Raw genomic sequence first — 24919 nt, forward strand, 5'->3', positions numbered from 1 at the left:
GTGTCGTGTTAGGAGAAAAAATCAAAATGGGCTCCCAGGGGGCCCTAGGAAGCCCTGTTGTACAGCAGCTTACATTGATAATATCTACATACAGAAAGGGGCTTTATGTTAATAAGAAGAAAAAAAAAGCAGTCGCTGAGCATTTAGATCTGGTCCATTATGGCTGAGGCAGCACGTCACCCTGGATCTTGTTAGTCTCATGGCATTATATATATATATATATATATATATATATATATATATATATATATATATATATATATATATATATATATATATATATATACTTAACAAAAATAAGCGCAGCATGCAACAATTTCTGAGTTAAGGAAATATCAATTGAAATAAATGTAAATCCTAATCTATGGATTTCATCTGACTGGGAATACAGATATACATCTGTTGATCAGATCACTTTTTTTAAGATAGGGGGCGTGGATCAGAACACCAGTCGGTGTCTGGTGTGACCACATTTTGCCTCATCCAGTGCAACATCTTCAGAGTTGATTAGGCTGTTAATTTGTGGTCTGTGGAATCTTGTTCCAATTCTCAATGGCTGTGTGAAGTTGCTGGATATTGAAGAGAACTGGAGCACACATCGATCCAGAGCATCCCAAACATGCTCAATGGGGGATGTGTCTGAGTATGCAGGCCATGGAGGAACTGGGACATTTTCAGCTTCCAGGAATTTTGTACAGATCTTTGCGACATAGGGATGTGCATTATCATGCTGAAACATGAGGTGATGGCGGCGGATGAATGGCACGACAATGGGCCTCAGGAGCTTGTCAGGTACCTCTGCATTCAAATTGCCATCGATAAAATGCAATTGTGTTCGTTGTTCGTAGTTTATGCCTGCCCATACCATAATCCACCACCACAGGGCACTCCTAACAATTTTGACTTCAAACAGCTCACCCACACAACGCCGTGGTTTTGAGGCCGGTGGCCAAATTCTCTAAATCAATGCAGGTGGCTTATGATAGATAATTAACATTAAATTCTCTGGCAACAACTGGTGGACATTCCTGCCGTCAGCATGCCAAGTGCACCCTCCCTCAAAACTGTGGCATTGGGTTGTGTGCAAAACTACACATTTTAGTTGCCTTGTCCCCAGCACAAGGTGCACCTGTGTAAACATGCTGTTTAATCAGCTTCTTGCTATACCACACCTGTCAGGTGGATGGATTATCTTGGCAAAGGAGAAATGCTCAATAACAGGGATGTAAACAAATGTGTGTGTGTGCAAAATTTGAGAGAAATAAGCTTTGTGCATATTGAACATTTCTAGGATGTTTTATTTCAGCTCATGAAACAAACACTACAAGTTGCATTTATATTTTGTTCAGTGTTTATATAGGGAAAAGTGTTCCATTAAGGATGCAGAGTCTGTCTAAGCAGCCTGTTCTGTGGATGAAGGAACCCAGGAGGGATGTGATGCTGTAGCCAGGAGACTGGGGAAGACTGCCAGCAATGGTAAGGATGAACTTTATAAATGGCCAGGTGACTATGAAACCAGTACAGGCTCCGTTTAGACAGGCAGCCCAATTTATATTTTTTCCACTAATTGGTCTTTTGGCCAATCAGATCAGCTATGAAAAAGATCTGATGTCAATACCAAGTAGTGGAAAAAATAAACCCAGGGATAGTCGCTCCCCAAGGTTGATCATGTCCCAGATTTGAGTAAAGTAAGTTGTGTAGGCTGCCTCTACAGTAGTTAGGTGGCAGATCCTAATTAGTCCAACAAGGGGCAGCAGTGTACACCTGCCCAAGAGGGAATCGGTGGTGTATTCATTAGTCAGATTCTGTTGCAAGACGTTTGGCAACAGAAACGAATGTTCTTAAACTGAAATTGTAGTTCAATTGAGTCTTCCAAAAAATAAAACGGCTGGAAGAAGTTGGAAGGAACCCTGTGGACTTCACTCCACTTTAGAGCGTGGAAGAATCGATAATGTATAGATGTGCAGCTGAGCTTGTCCCAAAGACATTGCAGACTATTCGGATTGGAATGCCAACGTGTGGAAACTACAACTTCCATTCAAGAACCTAACAGCTTTTACGTCACGTTGAGTAAACGGTTCTGTTGCAAAAGGCTAACTAGCTATAGGCTAACTAGCTAGCTAGCTAGCTATAGGCTAACTATTTGCACTGTCTGGGGCAAATAAACACCCACGGAGCGGTGGCAAATGTTCATTCGGCCCTTTCGGAGCAGTGTTCGTTTGGCTCTTCCTCCCGAGCAAGGGTCGTTAGTCAAGGGCTGGTCCGGTTGTCAATGGCAGGTCACCGGCTGTCCCTCGCTCTGCACTGGCCCGGCTGTGTGGTAGTGTTGGATGTAGCCTCTTGCAGCTGCGTCGGGCGTGTCACAGGGGGCACATAATATGCAATTAGAGCATGTATTGTGTAAGAAATTGTATTAGATATTGGTAACTTGTTTTAACAACTTCTCAACATTAGCTATAGTTGACACAACATACACACCCCCTCTTTCTCTTGGACATATGCTGGACACATTGGACATATACACGACACCCACAACTCCCCTCCCCCATGACAATCACACAGACACACCCAACCCATGGTTGGACCTCAGGACAAAGAACTCTCAGGAACCAATGGAACGTGGACACCAGGCCTGATCAGGACTACCCAAGACCCAGATCGACCAATCGGAAGGCCGGACTCGCAGATCTACCTACTTTGCTTGTTGTCTATATAGTACTGTACAATTCTGGAAACTGGCCTCTTTCCGGACGATTTCATACAAATCAGACAGAAAGAGCCGTGCCGCACGCTTTGCCTAATATCTTTACACTTGAATAAATCTGCCTTATTATACAATTATCCACCTCGTCCTATTGTCTCCTCTTGTTCTCCTGTCAACAGTAAACGTTTTACTAACAGAACAATTGTCAACAATTGGGAGTCACACTTACACAGTGGCGACCTGTCATTCGGGGCAGGTGGTGCTCTAGATAAAAAAAAAATCTGTTTTGCATGTTATTTTGGCATTAATACGTGTCACATATCAGTTTGCAACCAATAAAATTATAATTGAGTTAATAAAGTCGCATTCAAACATGGTCTCTTTTTTGCTTCTTTTTTTGAGTAAGTGCCAAAATGCAAGTGTTTCAGCCTAGCTCAGTGCTTCCTGTGGTGCGGCAGCCAGCGGAAAATACAGAGTGTAGGGGTTGGTAATGTTCTCTAGATGCGCCGTGATTGGCGCAGCATAGATTTACATTAGAAGTTCCCATCCAAGAAGGCTCAAGGTCATTGGCCATAGATAAAATGACGTCAAAACACGTTATATCTACCATAGCTTTGATTGGGCTGTACAAAAAAAAAAAAAAACGAATAGTATGAAAATGTATGCATCACTACTGTAAATCGCTCTGGATAAGAACGTCTAATAAATGACTACATTTTAAACAATTATTCCAAGTCTGAGTTTAAGGGTCTCTTTTCCAAACTTAGAAGGATAAACATTCACATGCAACACCATGGGCCAGAAAAGGTTAAATACATTGGCCATGCTGTCAATCCAGCATGACTTCTGCCCATTCAAAACAACTGGAAACTGGGAAATCTCAGACTTCAGTGAGTTCTAGACAACTGGGATCTCTGGAAAAAATGAGCTATTTTTGAGTTCGGACCTATAAAATGTGTGTGTGAAAACAATTTCTAAGGTACATACATTCAGCAGGGCTGCCAACTTTTGAAGAAACTTGGAGTGAGATTTGCTATGTGAATTTCATTGTCTCCTTGCACAATCCCTAGAAGGGGAACTTGGAGAATGTTACTATTTTTAAGCTCATTTCCAGCAATTCTATGTATTTTGCCATGGTTTATGCCCAGTAGCGATTTTTTTTTTTTCATGTAAGTCGCTCTGGAGAAGAGAGTCTGCTAAATGACTTAAATGTAAATGTAATGTAAATCTTGGTGGGGCAAACTAACCCACATTTTTTACAGGATGCATGCCAGAAGAGTCACTACATAACACAACACGAAACAATACATTAATTTCACTATAACGGTGATAAGCTGTGCCCACAAACTGTTAGGGCCAACATAAAGCTGTCCCAACAGCAGAGTCCCAACAGCAGAAACAACACCTTACCACTTCTACACCTGCCTATCAGCGGAGCCTTGTCTGGCTTCGAAACAGTTCATTCAGCTTCATTTACTGCCTTTAAAAAAAAACATAGCTGATATAGCTAACTTGCTTAAACAAATGTGGTTTCTACTGACAGTTGAGATGTACAACATATGGCCTAAGGGGACGACGAGCAGAGGCAATCCGTAATTTTGATTAAGACATTAATGAGTGAACTAGGACTGACCTAGTCAATCTAACTATTTATTCAGCACTTTTGAAATGTACAGGAATAGAATTCAGAACATGGCCCGTTCTTACATTATTCTCCCTGTACACCAAGTCAGAACCGTAGGATAAGAAAAGGGAGCCCATAAGCAGACAATTAATGCCCTTACAAAATTCAATGATTACATTTCTCTAAAACAGGCTATAGGCTACATGTGCACCACCAAGTCAGAACAGTAGCCTAAATTATGAGGGGAAAATTGACCAAATTATTAGGCTGAGGTACATGGGCTACTAACAGCTTACTACACAACATACACTTAGTATTACTGTCTTGGCTACAGTATACATATCTCCCTGGCATATTACACAATTTATGCAGCAGCACAAAATACATTTTTGGTCTCACCTTGTTGTGCGGTGCTCACTTGAACAGGAAGGTGGCACGGTGGACCTTTGTTGGCAAATGTCATCAAAGTCTGGCATTCCCTGGATTTCTGGTGGTTTCAAGACAACTTGGAACTTGGGAAAAAAACTAAGTTGAATCATGATGACGTCAGTAATCTTCAGGTTGGGGCTCTAAAAAGAGGCCCGAGTTCCTGACTTGCAAAAATGTATTTTCCCAGTCGGAGCTCCCAGTTTTCTTGAACTCACTGATGTCTGAGATTTCCCAGTTCTGAGTTTCCAGGTGTTTTCAGCGAGGCTGAGCTCGGCATAAGTCATGCTGGATTGACAGCATGGCCAATGTTGAATGTTTATCCTTTTAAGCTTGGAAAAGAGACCCTTGGACCACACACCCACTTCACTGAATAGCAGGCTAGTGATTGCTTTGCAATGCTTGCAGTTAGCCACTGATTCCTTCCAAACTACTCATTGTTGAATTTGCAACTTGTTGTGTAATGTGTCCAATGAGCACGAATGAACACCGATATGTTTTATCTATAATTTCTCTTCATATGACAAGTATTGAAAAGGATTTGCCAGTAGATTGTCGACTTGATTCATGATGACTGCTAGCTAAGATTTTGAAAGTATGATGTTGACATGATCAGTCCAATCAAAACTACTGTAGATATATATTGTGATTTGACATAATTTTATCTGTGGCCAATGACCTTGAGGCTCCTTGGATGAGCACTTCTAATGTACCTCTATGGCAACACCCAAGGGTTTGAATTTTCAAGCTCTATCTGTAGATTTTGCAGTAATGTAGTGTCCCCATGAGTGACAGAACACTGAGCCAATCACGGTGCAACTAGAGAACATTACCAAACGCACCACCACAGAAAGCACTGAGCTAGGCTGAAACACCTACATTTTGGAGCTGCCTTACTCAAGAAAACAAAAAAGAGAACAAGTTTGTATGCAGCTTTATTAACTCAATGTTTGAAAACTGATATGTGACATATATTAATGCCAAAATAATATGCAAAACAAGCAACAACAACAAAACTATACACATTACCAGTTAAAAGTTTGGACACACCTACTCATTCCAGGGTTTTTCTTTATTTTTACTATTTTCTACATTGTAGATTAATAGTGAAGACATCAACAGTATGAAATAACACATGGAATCATATAGAAACCAAAAAAGTGTTAAACAAATCAAAATATATGTTATATTTCAGATTCTTCAAAGTAGCCACCCTTTGCCTTGATGACAGCTTTGCACACTTCCCACTGAGATAAGGAGACACCAGATACTGACTGTTACTTCTGATTTTGACCCTCCCCCCTTTGTTCAGGGACACATTATTCAATTTCTGGTAGTCACATGTCTGTGGAACTTGTTCAGTTTATGTCTCAGTTGTTGAATCTTGTTATGTTCATAGACATATTATTTATGTATATGTGCCAGAACATACATTTTGAAACTCCTATACCTCCAAGATTGACAAAAACAACACATTGACTGCTTGGATAGGATTTGCTGTTTTTGATAGTAGTTGTCCTTTAATTATCCTTTACATGTATAACAAAACAGAGTATACACATATTTGTGCTACAAATGGGTGGCACTGGATCTGATTGGCAGGATTATTTGAAGAAGAACACGGGTGCAACCCTCAGATCACAGTGTGCACTGTGGGGAGCTACATACCAAATGGCACCCGATTCTCTATATCAGGGCTCTCCAACCCTGTTCCTGGAGAGCTACCCTCCTGTAGGTTTTCAATCCAACCCCAGTTGTAACTAACCCAATTTAGTTTATCAACCAGCTAATTATTAGAATCAGGTGCGCTAGATTAGGGTTGGAGTGAAAACCAACAGGACGGTTGCTCTCCAGGAACAGGGTTGGATAGTCCTGCTCTATATAGTGCACTACCATTAACCAGGGTCCATAGGAGTCTAGTCAAAAGTAGTGCACGATGTAGGGAATAGGGTGCCATTTGTGACGCACATTAGAGAATGCCTCTAACCTCTGTTTTACCACTTCTGTTTAGCTTAGCATGAAACCAGGGTTCTACAACCACTAGCAACACCCATATGCAGTAGGATTCTTACTAGGCTCCTATTAGCCTGGTCTCAGATCTGTTTGTGCTCTTGAGTGCTCCATTGCTGTCATTGCCAAGCCAAACTTGACAATGACTGCCAGTCAGTTGGCATGATAGTATAAAGAGGCTTGGACTGAGGCTCCTATCAATCAAAAAATAATAATTCTCACAGCCGATGATCAAGACTGTCATTTGAGATGTCATTTGAAATGACATGTTTTATGCCGCCGTGGCTCAGCAACAAAAACAACTAAAAATAAAAACGTGTACTGTATGACAGAGTGATAGACTGTTTCGTCAACATGAAAGAGACGGCATTGGTGTTTCTCTACAAGTAGGGTGAGCCAACATGTTTTTGTACTTGCATGAACCCGGCACGTAGAACAGCTTCTATCCCGGGCCACAAGACAACAAAATAGCTAACAGAATGGCTACACGGACAATCTCAGCTGACCTTTGTATTTTATGCACACGCGACACTGACACTCCAACACACACAAAACACGCACACACATGTATACTGACTCTACACACATGCACATATAATCCTCATATAAGCTGCTGCTACTCTGTTCATCATATATCCTGATGCTTACTCGCCTTACCACTATAGATATCTACCTCTATCATTCCAGTGTCCCTGCACAATGTAAATATGGTATTGGAACTGACCCTGTATATAGCTTCTTATTTTCTTGTGTTCTTCTTATTTTAATATCTTGTGGGTTTTTTTGTTCTATCTTTTGTTATTTTTAGTGCTACACTCATTTTGATTACTGGATTGTTGGGTTTGGAGCTTTGCTGAAAGGCATTTAAAGTTTCCACACCAATCATTGCGACCAACGAAGCAGAAAAACACGCTTATTGCAGTAGTGTCTTGCTGTGGTCTTCAGCAATCTCTTCATCAACATTTCCAAGAAAGTGTCTATTTGTGTGTGTGTGTGTGTGTGTGTGAGAGAGCGAGAGAGAGAGAGAGAAAAAACAGAGACTGAATGCATCAAAAGATTCATAGAGCGTATCAAAACGACAAGGTTACAGTGAGGAATGAGGAAATTAAGATTGTTTTCAATCTGTCAAAAGCTTATCTTCCCCTTGTTCAACTGACTAGTAGGTGTGAATGTAGGTGCGTCAGTGCGTTTGAATACACACCCATCATAACTACACTCATCACAACCAGCGCAACAAGTCTCACAACGTGAACTCAGCACAAGAAACACTGTTGCATCTCACAGCGGAGACAAAAAAACTCAGGTAACGTGTGCTTTTATTTGTAATCCATTCATTTTAAATGTTTAATTCAAATGTACTGAAAACAATATTAAACGCAACATGTAAAGTGTTTTATGAGCTGAAATAAAAGATCCCAGAAATGTTAGATACGCACAAAAATATTTCTCTCAAATGTGCACAAATTTGTTTTACATCCCTGATGGTGAGCATTTCTCCGTTGCCAAGTTAATCCATCCACCTGACAGGTGTGGTATATCAAGAAGCTTATACTGGGGACAATAAAAGGCCACTCTAAAATGTGCAGTTTTGTCACACAACACAATGCCACAGATGTCTCAAGCTTTGAGGAAACGTGAAATTGGCATGCACATCGTCCTTAGCAGGGTCTTGACCTGACCGCAGTTCGACGTCGTAACCAAATTCAGTGGGCAAATGCTCGCCTTCGATGGCCACTGGCATGATGGAGAAGTGCAATCTTCATGGATGAATCCCGGTTTCAACTATACCGGGAAGATGGCAGAAAGTATTTATGGCATCGTGTGGGCGAGTGGTTTGCTGATGTCAACATTGTGAACAGAGTGCCCCATGGTGGCGGTGGGGTTATGGTATGGCCAGGCATAAGCTACAGACAATAAACATAATTTCATTTTATCGATGGCAATTTGAATGCACAGAGATACTGTGAGATGGCCATTCATCCACCACTACTACCTCATGTTTTAGCGTGATAATGCACGACCCCATGTCGCAAGTTCTTCCATGGCCTGCATACTCACCCATTGAGTACGTTTGGGATGCTCTGGATCAACGTGTAGGACAGCGTGTTCCAGTTCCCGCCAATATCCATCAATTTCGCACAGCCATTGAAGAGGAGTGGGACAACGTACCACGGGCCACAATTAACAGCCTGATCAACTCTATGTGAAGTAGATGTGTCACGCTGCATGAGGCAAATGGTGGTCACACCAGATACTGACTGGTTTCCTGACCTCGCCCTTTTAAAGGTATCTGTGACCAACAGATGGATATCTATTCCCAGTCATGTGAAATCTATAGATTAGGACCTAATTCATGTATTTCAATTGACTGGTTTCCTTATATGAACTGTAACTCAGTAAAATCTTATAAAATGTTACATGTTGCATTTAAAGTGGGGCAAAAAAGTATTTAGTCAGCCACCAATTGTGCAAGTTCTCCCAATTAACAAGATGAGAGAGGCCTGTAATTTTCATCATAGGTACACTTCAAATATGACAGACAAAATGAGAAATAAAAATCCAGAAAATCACATTGTAGGATTTTTAATGAATTTATTTGCAAATTATGGTGGAAAATAAGTATTTGGTCAATAACAAAAGTTTATCTCAATACTTTGTTATATACCCTTTGTTGGCAATGACAGAGGTCAAACGTTTTCTGTAAGTCTTCACGAGGTTTTCACACACTGTTGCTGGTATTTTGGCCCATTCCTCCATGCAGATCTCCTCTAGAGCAGTGATGTTTTGGGGCTGTTGCTGGGCAACACGGACTTTCAACTCCCTCCAAAGATTTTCTATGGGGTTGAGATCTGGAGACTGGCTAGGCCACTCCAGGACCTTGAAATGTTTCTTACGAAGCCACTCCTTCATTGCCCGGGCGGTGGGTTTGGGATCATTGTCATGCTGAAAGACCCAGCCACATTTCATCTTCAATGCCCTTGCTGATGGAAGGAGGTTTTCACTCAAAATCTCACGATACATGGCCCCATTCATTCTTTCCTTTACATGGATCAGTCGCCCTGGTCCCTTTGCAGAAAAACAGCCCCAAAGCATGATGTTTCCACCCCCATGCTTCACAGTAGGCATGGTGTTCTTTGGATGCAACTCAGCATTCTTTGTCCTCCAAACACGACGAGTTGAGTTTTTACCAAAAAGTTATATTTTGGTTTCATCTGACTATATGACATTCTCCCAATCTTCTTCTGGATCATCCAAATGCTCTCTGGCAAACTTCAGACGGGCCTGGACATGTACTGGCTTAAGCAGGGGGACACGTCTGGCACTGCAGGATTTGAGTCCCTGGCAGCGTAGTGTGTTACTGATGGTAGGCTTTGTTACTTTGGTCCCAGCTCTCTGCAGGCCATTCACTAGGTCCCCCCGTGTGGTTCTGGGATTTTTGCTCACCGTTCTTGTGATCATTTTGACCCCACGGGGTGAGATCTTGCGTGGAGCCCCAGATCGAGGGAGATTATCAGTGGTCTTGTATGTCTTCCATTTCCTAATAATTGCTCCCACAGTTGATTTCTTCAAACCATGCTGCTACCAGTCTTCCCAGCCTGGTGCAGGTCGACAATTTTGTTTCTAGTGTCCTTTGACAGCTCTTTGGTCTTGGCCATAGTGGAGTTTGGAGTGTGACTGTTTGAGGTTGTGGACAGGTGTCTTTTATACTGATAACAAGTTCAAACAGGTGCCATTAATACAGGTAATGAGTGGAGGACAGAGGAGCCTCTTAAAGAAGAAGTTACAGGTCTGTGAGAGCCAGAAATCTTGCTTGTTTGTAGGTGACCAAATACTTATTTTCCACCATAATTTGCAAATAAATTCATAAAAAATCCTACAATGTGATTTTCTGGATTTTTTTCCCTCATTTTGTCTGTCATTGTTGAAGTGTACCTATGATGAAAATTACAGGCCTCTCTCATCTTTTTAAGTGGGAGAACTTGCACAATTGGTGGCTGACTAAATACTTTTTTGTCCCACTGTATATTTATGTTCAGTGTAGCTGAATTCCAGAATAAAGACTCATTTTTGGATCTGGATCTTAAGTGTATTTAACTTGAAATGTAGGCTTACACAAAAGCTCTCAATTTGATATTAAAGATTTGGAAAAGGTCTACTATAGACTCCATTTTCATCAACACATGAAAGGTAGAATGTGATTTTGTGCGATGGCTTTCACCTTCACAGGCAAAGCCAGCCTACAAAGTGTTTACAATGAGAGCAGAGGATGTGGAGAGATATGGAGAGATAAACCACATCTCTCTTTCTTATTAGTTTGAGGTGGCAGGGAAATGTTTTCAAGCTAACTTTTTGTACAGAAACCACAATGACTAATAATGTGTTCAACAGTTGCACAACAGTATCACCTGCCAAGTTCGTGATCATCATTACTACTAACAACATTACAATACTGAATGCCTCTTTGTGTTTTCTTTGCAATGTTGGCCACAGGAATTCCGAGCCAAAGTGGACAAAGTGTCAGAACCAGAATCTGAAAGATGACCACTCCCAGCAGCCCTGTGTACTGCCCTCTCATCCAGGCCATGGTGAACGTAAGCGTGCCATCCAACTCCTCGGCCAGGGTGGGGGCTTTGAGCCTGGTTATGGTGTGTCTCCACGGCCTGGTCTCCTCCTTCGCTATCCTGGAGAACCTCCTCATCCTGGGGGTGGTGGGCTTCCGCATCCGCCGCACAGTCATCAGTGTTTGGATCCTCAACCTGGCTGCCTCGGACCTCCTTTCCACAGCCTCCCTCCCCTTCTTCACCATCTTCCTGGCCCGTGGAGGCACCTGGACCCTAGGTACCACCTTCTGCAAGCTCCACTCCTCCGTCTTCTTCCTCAACATGTTCGTCAGCGCCTTCCTGCTGGCAGCCATCTCCCTGGACCGCTGTCTGGTGGTGCTGAAGCCCGTCTGGGCCCAGAACCGGAGGAATGTACGCCTGGTTGGAAGAGTGTGTGGGGTCATCTGGGCCATGGCAATACTCTGTACGCTACCGTACTATCTGTTCCGGGATACTATTCGCCGACATGACGGGCGGGTCATGTGTTACTATAACTTCGTCCAGTACTTCATTGTTAGGGAGTTTGACCTAAGAGAGCTGTGTGAGGCTCGCCAGGATGCCCTGGCCTTCTCTAAGCTCCTCCTGGCCTTCATACTCCCCCTGGTGGTCATTGTGGGGAGCTACGTGTTGGTTAACATTGGTATCACGCGGCGTGGCCTCAGAAGGCGCTCTTTCCGCTTTGTGCGGCTAGTGGTAGCGGTGGTAGTGAGTTTTGTGGTCTGCTGGGCTCCGTACCACATCTTCAGCGTACTGGAGGCTGTAGCCCATTACCAACCCTCCCTCCGGGGCCTCGTGTCCCACTGCCTGCCCCCCGCCGCCAGTCTAGCCTTCCTCAACAGTGTGCTAAACCCCATCCTCTATGTGTTCAGCTGCCCGGATTTGTGTGGTAAGATCAGACAGTCTCTGGGAGCGGTGCTTGAGAGCGTGCTGGCGGAAGACCTAGGGGAGTTCTCACGGCGACGCAGCACCCAACACTCCTCTAGCGGTGCTTTATAGCTGCTGCTGAGGGGGATGAGGTCCCACAACAACGCCCCCAGCCTGAGAGGAGAAGACTCCAGGGCGGAGGAGGAGCTGGAGCCGGAGTAGGAGAAGCCACACCCCGCTGACTGAGAAGTCTGTCAAATTTGGTTCCGGTCCAGGTTCTGCAACTGTGGGATACATAATGATCGATTGATATGTCATGTAATTTTGAATCAGTATCATGTACAACATACACCCAGAAGTACTGAGGGACATATTTTTTGTGTTTTTGCAACGCTTCTCATAGCGTGTTTAATCTACTGATATGTAGATCAATGTGAACTGTAACGTATAGGCTCAGCTGTACGTTAGTATGGTTTTATATTTGCTTGCAGATTTTTTTTACGGTACTCATTCCGAATAGGCTAAATACATCTGGTATATTTCCGATGGTCTTGTCGTACAGCCTTGACAGACAATCATGAACATTAAAATTATCATCAAAACTGCACGACGGTCACTCGATTTCAGCTCTACCGGTGAACTGAGAATGCACTGGCATCCCGTTACTCAATCCTCTGCTCTGAAGCTGGACAACCTTTTACTGTACTGATTAAGAGAGAACAGCTGTGAGGAATGGTTTGATTCTGTACATGTGTGTTGGTATATATTTCAGCAGCTGAGGATGGTATACTTTTTTAAGATATCTGTGATGAATAAATCATGTATTTCAATCGACGTCATTTACTGCGATAAGCAAATGAAAGTATAAAAATCATGACAAGCAAACAGTCAAGACATTATTATTATTGTGCATTCATATGACAGTAGTAACTGAGGCAGCTATGGCAGTGCATCAACAGGTAGAGAGGACGGGCACAGCAGAAAAGTGAAGTAGATGGAACGCTATTTCCAATTTCAGCCAGCAACATACATGCTCTCGCCACTGGGTGGCACAATTGCTGCTTTTTTTCCCATCACTAATGCTCAGCAGTCAAACCAGTGGAGTCAGTTCCTTGAGCAAGTCCAACAAAACACAGTAATAGACTGTCTGTATGTCCAGTCTCGCTACACAATGTGTCCTCCTGCTGAATTCAAACTCATCAAGGAACAGGAAACAAGAAACAAAATACAGATTATCCAAGTTATTTCTTCATTCAAAAACAGATTGTCCAATCCAGTGTTTTTACACATTGTCACTCGGATCAGGATTCCCTCTGAGACTGAGTCTGACCTGTTTGGGAGCTGTGTGCCCCCGTCCCAGACAGGGCGTTAGGGACCTGCGGAGCTCCAGACGGGCGTTGTGACACAGGAAGATGTAGAACAGAGGGTCCAGCAGAGTGTTGAGGCTGGTCAGACCGTAGCACAGCCGGTAGCACAGGAAAATGGACCGTTCCAACTCGCAGGGGTTGTCTATGAGGAGGAGGGAGACAAAACGGTACCCCCCAACCAGATGGTAGGGTCCGAAGACGACAATGAAGATGACGGTGATGACGACAAGGATGCCAGTGATTTTGTGACGGTCCTGGTTGGAGACGGAGGGCGACTGTTGGAGGGTCACCCCAATGCGGGCGGAGGTGTAACTGAAGAAAGTGAGAAAAATACAAAGGTCAAGGGTCATGTGCGTATCAGATAAATATGTTAGATGTGACCATTTGACAAGACTCTTCTGATAGCCATACATACTTTTCCATGCAAGAAAATGTTATTATGGTGGTGTTTCTAGTATCTATAGTTACTACATGTATATAAAAGCAACTTAATGTTGGGTGTCTAATATCAACAAATATAGACAAATTGTTATTGAAAAACATTAAAGGGACATACATTTTGAGGAGTACAGGCAACATTCCTCCTTTTCCTCATGAAATCATACATTCAGACAGACAATCATTCCTCATACTCAGTTTCCCACTCACCCCAGTATACCACAGGGCAGCAGGAACCCCAAGATAACTGTAGCAATCTTAAAGTGGGCATATCTGAGGCTGACGGGGTACTGCTCCAGACACAGCAGCCTCTCTGCGTCAAACACTGATGGAAGCAACCCGCCTAAACAGAACAGGAAGGTCAGCGTCCAGACCGCCACTCCAGACACTGCCGCCACCCGCACCGTCCGCACGCCACGACTACTCAACGGGTGTACTATCGCCAGGCAACGGTCCAACGCTATCAAACAGAGGAACACCACGCTAGCGTAGACGTTGACGTAGAAGACGTAGCCCACAAACTCGCAGGCGGGGCGGCCGTAGGGCCAGCGGTGAGCCCCCTGGAGGTAGAGGATCCATAGGGGGAGGGTGAGCAGCTGGAGGAGGTCAGAAAGCAGCAGGTTGAGGATGTAGACCAGCTGGCAGCCACCCCCACCGGAGCGGCCCAGTTGGTACAGTCCCCAGAGGGACAGCAGGTTGCAAGGGAGACCCAGTGAGAAGGCCAGGCTGTAGATGTAGGTGAGACCAAGTGTGTCAGTGTTCAGGGGTAGGTTGCAGCTGTCACTGTTGTTGGACATGGTCTCTGACAGTCTCTGGGTGAGGGCCGGAACCCTCAAAGTCCTTCTACAAGAAACCAGGTGCTACAGTATACAGGTGCTTATAGCACCCTCTGACACAGATCTATATTCCCAGAGAGAGACGGTGGTGTGAGAGTCTCTGCATTTTACATCCATTAAATTCATTCACAAATGCAATGGTAGAATGGTAGAAAAGGTGAAAATAGATGAGTTTGACCGAGGAAGTTGTCTCTAATCGAAGTCATCCATAAATTCATATGCTTGTGATCTGTCCATATTGTTTCTATTAGCTCCCGGAGTCAGGTGTCCAGCACCAATATCTTGCTCTGCTTAGGATCTATTGATTGGGTGTCTCTAGTCCTTGTGGAAAACCTGAGGAGAATGATGATGAAGATGATAAAAGGATCATTTTACAACATTCAATCAGAACATTACGCATGCATGTACAATACAACCATGTCAACAGGTGCAATGGTGCATGGTATTCAAAGGAAAACACACTCAACTAAAGCATGAAAAAGAGATTTAGCACAAGGAAACATTTTGAGAGTCTTTTCACTCACCTCTCCCATACCGTACCACAGAACCCCTTCTTCCCTCAATCTGCTTGGTGATCTGTGCAGCACAAAGTGTCTGCATCCTCTGAGGGAACACAGCGTCTTAACCCCAGGGCCTTGTCTGTTCTCTGATCGTTTCCCTAGACAGGAAGCCCACTTCTCCAGGCTTTAACAGCAACATCCTGAGAACACAGGAGAACGCCTTTCTCCTCCTGAACAAAAACACTCACTCCTCTCCTCCCTCTTCCCTCGTTCTCTGACCGTTAGAGGAGGAGAAAGTGAGTGAGAAGGAGAGGGGTGTTATGAGTGTAGGAAAGGAAATTAAGAAATTAGGTCTATGGGGACCAAGGGTAGTCATTTGGGTGATGTGTCATTGGGTAGTTCTCAGGCCCCCTTTGTCCTTACATAATAAAGGTGTAACTGAAATCAGTAATCTGATGAACTGTTATGGATTCTCTTCTTCTAACAATCTGTGAGTTTGTTGTTGGTTGGAGAAACAACTGAGATCTTTTGTTTAGATTCTATAACATATTTTCCTTTTGTCTTCTCTAAAACAATGCATTCCTCAGAGGTGTGTGTGTGCATGAGGTGTATTTCCGTGTCAGAAAGCAGGTCAGAGATAACATGCCACAGAGGCTCTGTGATGAGAGGATCAGCCTCTGCATCGGAAGATGTGGAAGTGATTGACAGCCTGAGATAAGAGCTTAACAAAGAGACCAATATAAACTCAACACTCAACATTCAACGCTAGTCTATGGACCAAAGAGGCAGTGTAATCTCAACATTCAACACAAGTTAATGGACTCCTTTCAGGTGACAGTCATCTTTACTAAAACATTCTCTTATAGCCTTTAGGTGGAAAAGAAAATTTAGTTTTAAAATATATATATATACAGTACCAGTCAAAGGTTTGGACACACTCATTCCAGGGGTTTTCTTTACTTTCACTAATTTCTACAATGTAGAATAATAGTGAAGATAACAAAACAACACATATGGAATCATGTAGTAACCAAACAAATCAAAATATATTTGAGATTCTTCAAAGTAGCCACCCTTTGCTTTGATGGGTAGAGCGTACAGCCCAATACATCACTGGGGCCAAGCTTCCTGCCATCCAGTACCTATATACTAGGCTGTGTCAGAGGAAGGCCCATAAAATTGTCAAAGACTCCAGTCACCCAAGTTATAGACTATTCTCTCTGCAACCACATGGCAAGCGGTACCGGAGCGCCAAGTCTAGGACCAAAAGGCTCCTTAATATTAACAGCGTCTACCCCCAAGCCATTAGACTGCTGAACAATTCATAAAAATCGCCACCGGACAATTTACATTGACCCCCCCCCCCCCCCCCCACCCTAAATTAACTTTGTAGCTCAGGCACAGGAAAAAAGCCACCGACTGCACAATTGAAATTGTTTGAGGAGAATGGGAGTGTGAGACAATGGTGGCTAGGCTGTATTTTTAACACATGATATCAATGTAATCTTTCTCATCTTGTATTTTCCTTCAAATACTGTATGTCACCAGACTGAAATCCAATAGGTGCTGACAGTTCCAAGATACCATCTTCCCTAAGGGCAGTTTGAATAGAAAGAGCTTTTCATACGTTTTTATTGAATCATGTACAGTGGATATCATTAATATTCAACCCCCTTGGATTTCTTAAAATGTTATTGTGTTACAAAGTGGGATTACAATTGGCCTAATTTCTTTCTTTTTTGTCAACGATCTATACTCAATACTCTATAATGTAACATTTTAAAGATGAATGAAAAATAAAACACTAATACAAGATATTTGGAAAGTATTCAGACTCCTTGACATTTTCCCACATTTTGTTACATTACCGCCTTATTCTAAAATGGATTGAAAAAAATGTATCATCAATCTACACACAATACCCCATAATTACAAAGCGAAAACAGGTTTTTAGAAACAGAAATACCTTATTTACATATGTATTCAGACCCTTTGCTATGAGAAATTGAGCTCAGGTACATTTTGTTTCCATTGATCATCCTTGAGATGTTTCTACAACTTGATTGGAGTCCACCTGTGGTAAATTCACTTGATTGGACATGATTTGGAAAGGCACACACCTGACTATATAAGGTCCCACAGTTGACGGTGCATGTCAGAGAAAATAATCAAGCCATGAGGTCTAAGGAATTGGGGAAGGGTTCCAAAACATTTCTGTAGCATTGAAGATCCCCCAAGAACACAGTGGCCTTCATCATTCTTGAATGGAAGAAGGTAGGAACCACAAAGACTCTTCCTAGAGCTGGCCGCCCGGCCAAACTGACCAATCTGGGGAGAAGGGCCTTGGTCAGGGAGGTGACCAAGAACCCGATGGTCACTCTGACAGAGCTCCAGAGTTCCTCAGTGGAGATGGGAGAACCTTCCAGAAGAACACCTATCTCTGCAGCACTCCACCAATCAGGCCTTTATGGTAGAGTGGCCAGACCTGTAATGGTTTTCTTCCAGGGGTGAAGGAGAGGACCAAAGTGCAGCGCGGCTAGTGTTAAACATGTTTAATAAAGAACAAGTAAAACACTACAAACAACAATACAAAATAACAAATGTGCAAAAACCGACACAGACCTATCTGGTGCAGACAATCACAGAGACAGGAAACAAACACCCACAAAATCCCAACACAAAACAAGCCTCCTAAATATGATTCTCAATCAGAGACAATGATTACCATCTGCCTCTGATTGAGAGCCCACACTAGGCTGACATAGAAACAGACAAACTAGACACACAACATAGAATCCCCACCCAGCTCACGTCCTGACCAACTAAACACATACAAAACAACAGAAAACAGGTCAGGAACGTGACAGAACCCCCCCCTCAAGGAGCGAATTCCGGGAGCACCCCTAAAACTCAAGGGGAGGGTCTGGGTGGGCATCTGTCCGCGGTGGCGGCTCCGGCGCAGGACGAGGACACCACTCCACCACTGTCTTTGTCCCCCTCCTTAGTGTCCTTAGAGTGGCGACCCTCGCCCACGACCTTGGCCTAAGAATCCTCCCCAAGGCCCCCACATGATTTAGGAGGTAGCTCAGGACAGAGAGGTCGCTCAGGACAGAGAGGTAGCTCAGGACAGAGAGGTAGCTCAGGACAGAGAGGCAGCTCCGGACTAATGGCAGCTCCGGACTGAGTGGCAGCTCCAGACTGAGTGGCAGCTCCAGACTGAGTGGCAGCTCCGGACTGAGTGGCAGCTCCGGACTGAGTGGCAGCTCCGGACTGAGTGGCAGCTCCGGACTGACTGGCAGCTCATGACTGAATGGCAGCTCATGACTGTAGGGCAGCTCATGACTGGAGGGCAGCTCATGACTGGAGGGCAGCTCATGACTGGAGGGCAGCTCATGACTGGAGGGCAGCTCATGACTGGAGGGCAGCTCATGACTATAGGGCAGCTCATGACTGTAGGGCAGCTCATGACTGGAGGGCAGCTCATGACTGGAGGGCAGCTCATGACTGGAGGGCAGCTCATGACTGGAGGGCAGCTCATGACTGGAGGGCAGCTCATGACTGTAGGGCAGCTCCTGACTGTAGGGCAGCTCCTGACTGGCTGGCGTCTCTGGCAGCTCCTGACTGGCTGGCGGCTCTGGCAGCTCCTGACTGGCTGGCGGCTCTGGCAGCTCCTGACTGGCTGGCGGCTCTGGCAGCTCCTGACTAACGGACGGCTCTAGCGGCTCCTGACTGACGGACCGCTCTAATGGCTCGGGACAGACGGGCGGCTCTAATGGCTCGGGACAGACGGATGACTCAGATGGCGCTGGGCAGACAGATGGGTCAGATGGCGCTAGGCAGACAGATGGCTCAGACGGCGCTGGGCAGATGGATGGCTCAGATGGCGCTGGGCAGACGGATGGCTCAGACGGCGCTGGGCAGACGGATGACTCAGACGGCGCTGGGCAGACGGATGGCTCAGACGGCGCTGGGCAGACGGATGGCTCAGACGGCGTTGGGCAGACGGGCAGTTCAGGCGCCGCTGGGCAGACGGGCAGTTCAGGCACCGCTGGGCAGACGGCAGACTCTGGCCGGCTGAGACGCACTATAGGCCTTATGCGTGGTGCCGGAACTGGAGGTACTGGGCTGAGGGCACGCACCTCAGGGCGAGTGCGGGGAGGAGGAACAGGGCTCTGGAGATGCACTGGAAGCCTGGTGCGTGGTGTAGGCACTGGTGGTACTGGGCTGGGGCGGGAAGGTGGCGCCGGATATACCGGACCGTGAAGGAGGACACGCGCTCTTGAGCACCGAGCCTCTCCAACCTTACCAGGTTGAATGGTCCCCGTAGCCCTGCCAGTGTGGCAAGGTGGAACAACCCGCACTGGGCTATGCAGGCGAACCGGGGACACCACCTGTAAGGCTGGTGCCACGTACGCCGGCCCGAGGAGACGTACTGGAGGCCAGATACGTTGGGCCGGCTTCATGACATCCAGCTCGATGCCCAACCTAGCCCTCCCAGTGCGGCAAGGTGGAATAGCCCGCACTGGGCTAAGCACGCGTACTGGGGACACCGTGCGCTTTACCGCATAACACGGTGTCTGACCAGTACGACGCCCTCTCACTCCACGGTAAGCCCGGGGAGTTGGCTCAGGTATCCAACCCGGCTTCGCCACACTCCCCTTTAGCCACCCCCCCCCCCCCCAAGAAATTTTTGGGTGAGCCTCTCGGGTTTCCAGCCACTCTGCCTTGCAAGCGCCTCATAATGCCGCCTCTCCGCTTTTGATGCCTCCAGCTCCGCTTTGAGACGGCGACACTCCTCTGGCTCTGCCCAGGGTCCTTCTCCGTCCAGAATCTCCTCCCATGTCCATTCCTCCTTGTACTGCTGCTGCTGTTGCTGCTGCCCATTGCCACGCTGCTTGGTCCGGGTTTGGTGGGTTTTTCTGTAATGGTTTTCTTCCAGGGGTGAAGGAGAGGACCAAAGTGCAGCGCGGCTAGTGTTAAACATGTTTAATAAAGAACAAGTAAAACACTACAAACAACAATACAAAATAACAAATGTGCAAAAACCGACACAGACCTATCTGGTGCAGACAATCACAGAGACAGGAAACAAACACCCACAAAATCCCAACACAAAACAAGCCTCCTATATATGATTCTCAATCAGAGACAACGATTACCATCTGCCTCTGATTGAGAACCCACACTAGGCTGACATAGAAACAGACAAACTAGACACACAACATAGAATTCCCACCCAGCTCACGTCCTGACCAACTAAACACATACAAAACAACAGAAAACAGGTCAGGAACGTGACAAGACCGAAGCCACTCCTCAGTAAAAGTTACGACAGCCCGCTTGGAGTTTTCCAAAAGGCACCTAAAGGACTCTCAGACCGTGAGAAATAAGATTCCCTGGTCTGATGAAACCAAGACTGAACTCTTTGGCTTGAATGTGTCACGATCGTCTTGATAAGAGAGAGAGGACCAAGGCGCAGCGCGTGAAAAATACATCTTCTTTAATGAAGGAGAAAACAAACGATCGTGAAGCTAAACAGAACTAAGTGCACACATGCAACATAGAACATAGACAACACCCCACAAAAGCCTACTGCCTATGGCTGCCTTAAATATGGCTCCCAATCAGAGACAATGAATGACAGCTGTCTCTGATTGAGAACCAATCTAGGCAGCCATAGACATAACTAGACAACATTACTCTACTCTGCCCCATACACCTACAACACCCCTAGACACTACAAAACACATACATTCCCCATGTCACACCCTGACCTAACTAAAAAACATAAAGAAAACAAAGAATACTAAGGCCAGGGCGTGACAGAATGCCAAGCATTACATCTGGAGGAAACCTGGCATCAGCGGCAGGGACTGGGAGACTAGTCAGTAACGAGGGAAGGATGAACGGAGTAAAGTACAGAGAGATCCTTTATGAAATCCTGTGCAGTGGGTATGAAGGGGTCTGAATACTTTCCGAATGCACTGTGTATTTTGATTCGATATTGACCCCCCCTTTGGCAGCTATTACAGCTGTGAGTCTTCTTGGGTTGGATTGTGCAATATTTGCCCATTATTCTTTTCAAAATTATTCAAACTCTGTCAAGGTGTTGGGGATCATGGCTAGACAGCAATGTTCAAGTCTTGCCATAGGTTTTCAAGCAGATTTAATTCAAAACTGTAATTTGGCTCCTCAGAAACATGCACTGTCTTCTTGGTAAGCAACTCCAGCGTAGATTTGGCTTTGTGTTGTACATTGTCCTGCTGAAAGGTGAATTCCTCTCCCAGTGTCCGGTGTAAAGCAGACTGAAGCAGGTTTTCCTCTAGGATTTGCATGTGCTTAGCACCATCCACCAAAAAGTGTATTACTTTGCCATATTTTTTTGGCAGTATTATTTTAGTGCCTTGTTGCAAACAAGACGCATGTTTTGGAATATTTTGTATATTTGTTTTCTTCTTGTCACTCTGTCATTTAGGTAATTATTGTGGAGTCACTTCCAATGTTCACTCTAAACTGTGTGCCGGCGCGCAGTAGCCCACGGAGAGAAGTACTAAGTTGAACTTCACTCGACCTTCTAAAGTTTTCCCTGTTAGTTAACACTATCAACGGTTCCCTTTACTGTGGCAATGGTGATCGAATCAAGGCAATATTAGCCACTTTCAATGCAACATGTCGAAACAAAACAAAGTATGAAATAAATGTTGTTGTAGACAGGATGCATCAGAGTAGGATTCTATTGCACATGGCTCAGCCCATACTCTACACAGACAGGTGTGGCATAATCAATCAAAGCTGCAGTAGGCCTATATGCAAATAGACCATTGCCGTATATGGATCTGTGCCATTTACTTTGAACTGGACTGTGTTTACAGCAGTGGTCATGAGTAGATGCACTTGTTTTGAGATCAAAGCAAGAGCTGAATGTAGCCACCGGTCTACATTTCCTTCATATCCTTTGCTAGTTAGTGAGTTATTAGCCCAGTTCTAGATAATGTGTAGTCAGCAATAGGGGAATGATTGGTTCCTACAAGAGCACATAACGTGTACATTTCTAGACATCTTTGAACAGTGAGTCAGATAAAGAGCTTTATTTTGGCCTTAAAAGGGCAGTGTTTTATTTTGAGAGGTTTGAATAAGCTAAATAGCCAATAGGCAGAGGGTAGCATAATTTGTCAGATTCTCTGTAATAATGGTATGGAAATAATAATAAGTGGTTTCTTCCATCAAACAACACAACAACATTTTCCGTCACCACCTTGTCTGAAGGACAAGTGGATAAACAGATTAATGTCAAGCTGAATCATAGAGCAGCTATTTCCATGTCATGTGATGCATTTTCTCCATTGTTTTTGACGGTAGGCCACTCTGATAGGCCTACATTATGATCAAATACCCACAGAAGCCTACTTGGCCACTGTTACAACTGTTACTTAAAGCGGGGACAGCCTCAGTGTTCACAGTAAACACGCGCTGGAAGTTGCACAGAATCTTCACAAAGTTCGAAGTTGAAGACCTGAAATTTGCTCAGTGCGGAAAACAAAGAGCGAACACACAAACTAGTTGTTTCAGCGTAATTTGTCAACGTATTGTGACGTGGAATCTACGTGGTAAATACATTGGATTTGAAAAAAGTCATACCGTTGTTTTGAGAGTGAAATGTCAACCACAGGATTCTGTCATCATGGTAACCAATTTTCAACATTGAAAAAACCTTGTAAAAAAGATGTAGAATTTGTACCTTAGAAACAACGTTATATCCACTATCAGAAAAAATAACTATAGGCTGGCCACCACCTCCTACTGGAGAGTTGATCTATCTACAGCAACCCTTTGGTCTCCCATACAGGTTTTCAACTAAGACCAGCTTTGATATTTGTAACTACTATTGCCAATGTGCAATTGTGAGAGTGAGTGTTGAGAGTTCTCCATTTAAAAACGATATAGATTTACTGTTGCTATTGAAGTCATTCCAAAGCGTAGGTTTAACAGAGCAAATTAAATGTGACAATACTTTATCACTCATATCAATGATACTATTTAGGCCAATATAACATTTGTAGTCAACAGCTGTTGTTTATATTAAAACATTTTTTTGGGGGGGGGGACAATACAATAGGCCTAGGGTTACAAGCTCTGGTTGATTTCAAATGTAATTATTTTGAATTGTGTTTGGTTGTCAACGCAATAAAACGTTATTGAAAGTGCATTTAAAGTTTGATTTGATTTAGTCTTTAACTTAGATTTTTGGTTGAGGTGGAGACGTTAATTATCAGACAGACTTAGTCAGAGGCACAGATGGAACTATCCAAGCAGAAGATACATCTCCTTCAAATGTTGATATTTGGTTGCGTTGACAATGAAACACAATTCAATATCACTTTTGTTGACAGGTTAACAAATGATATGCTGGATTCACATCTCCAACTCAACCAAAAATAAAAGTTAAAGAATGGGATCAAGCCAGTGACTTAGATGGAACTATCCAAGCAGTAGACACTGTACATCTCCTTTAAATTGATCCTGTAGAAGTTTTAACAGTTTTTTACTTGACAGTTTTTTTTCTTAAAACTTATTAAAGCATTGTTGGTTATTAAGGTCTACCTACACCTGTTGTATTTGGCGCATGTGACAAATACAATTTGATATGATTTATGAGTCTTTCTAAAATCTTCCTGGTCTTTGTCATTGAATCTGTGCTTGAAATTCAATGCTTGACTGAGGGACCTTACAGGTATGTATGGGGGAGAGGAAGGGGAAATCATTTTAAAAATCATATCAACTCTTATTATTTCACACAGAGTGAGTTCATGTTACATATTATGTGATTCGTTTAGACAAATTTTACTCCTGAATAAATTTAGGCTTGGTTAAACAAAGCGGCTGAATACTTATGCAATGACTATATTTTAATTAGCTTATAAAAGAGTTATTAATTAGAAGAAATGTGTAAAATTCTCTTTTCCCTTTGACATTGTGGAGTATTTTCTGTAGATCAATGACAAAAACAATCGCAATTCAATCTATTTCAATCCCACTTTGTAGAAACAAAAAATCCAAGGGGTGTGAATAGTGTATCGACTTTACTTCCTTTTACTTCTATCGAAGTGGACCGTCAACAGGTTATATATTTACACTGTTAAAATATCTTAATCAAGTCCTTTCTCATTATGGTTTGTTTCAGCCATTTGTGTCATTGTTGACAGCAAATTTGCAATTGATAGTCATATGTACAAAATCTTAAATACACTCCATGACCAAAAGTATGTGGACACCTGCTTGTCGAACATCTCATTCCAAAATCATGGGCATTATTATGGAGTCGGTTGTCACGTTCCTGACCTGTTTTCCTTTGTTTTGTATTTATTTTAGTTGGTCAGGGCGTGAGTTGGGTGGGTTGTCTATGGTTGATTTTCTATGTTGGGATTTTGTGTTCGGCCTGGTATGATTCTCAATCAGAGACAGCTGTCAATTGTTGTCCCTGATTGAGAATCATACTTAGGCAGCCAGGGTTTCACTTGTGTTTTGTGGGTGTTTGTTCCTGTGGAGGTT

At 44.0% G+C, this 24919-nt stretch overlaps 2 protein-coding genes across 2 annotated transcripts; one reads left to right on the plus strand and one right to left on the minus strand.

Annotated features, from left to right (window-relative positions):
- The first annotated feature begins 11258 nt into the window (after positions 1-11258).
- Positions 11259-12361, plus strand: LOC129865446 (prostaglandin D2 receptor 2-like). Its single transcript, XM_055938258.1, has one exon. It carries the CDS (start codon positions 11303-11305, stop codon positions 12359-12361), a length of 1059 nt encoding a protein of 352 aa, XP_055794233.1. The 5' UTR covers positions 11259-11302.
- Positions 12362-13114: 753 nt separating this feature from the next.
- Positions 13115-15560, minus strand: LOC129865447 (probable G-protein coupled receptor 132). Its single transcript, XM_055938259.1, has 3 exons — positions 15395-15560; positions 14245-15203; positions 13115-13908 (listed from the first exon to the last, which is right to left on the minus strand). The coding sequence occupies exons 2-3, from the start codon at positions 14829-14831 to the stop codon at positions 13512-13514; spliced, it is 984 nt and encodes a 327-aa protein (XP_055794234.1). The 5' UTR covers positions 14832-15203; positions 15395-15560; the 3' UTR covers positions 13115-13511.
- Positions 15561-24919: the final 9359 nt, after the last annotated feature.

Source organism: Salvelinus fontinalis, chromosome 11 (assembly GCF_029448725.1).
Source record: "Salvelinus fontinalis isolate EN_2023a chromosome 11, ASM2944872v1, whole genome shotgun sequence".
NCBI classification, from domain to species: Eukaryota; Metazoa; Chordata; class Actinopteri; order Salmoniformes; family Salmonidae; genus Salvelinus; species Salvelinus fontinalis.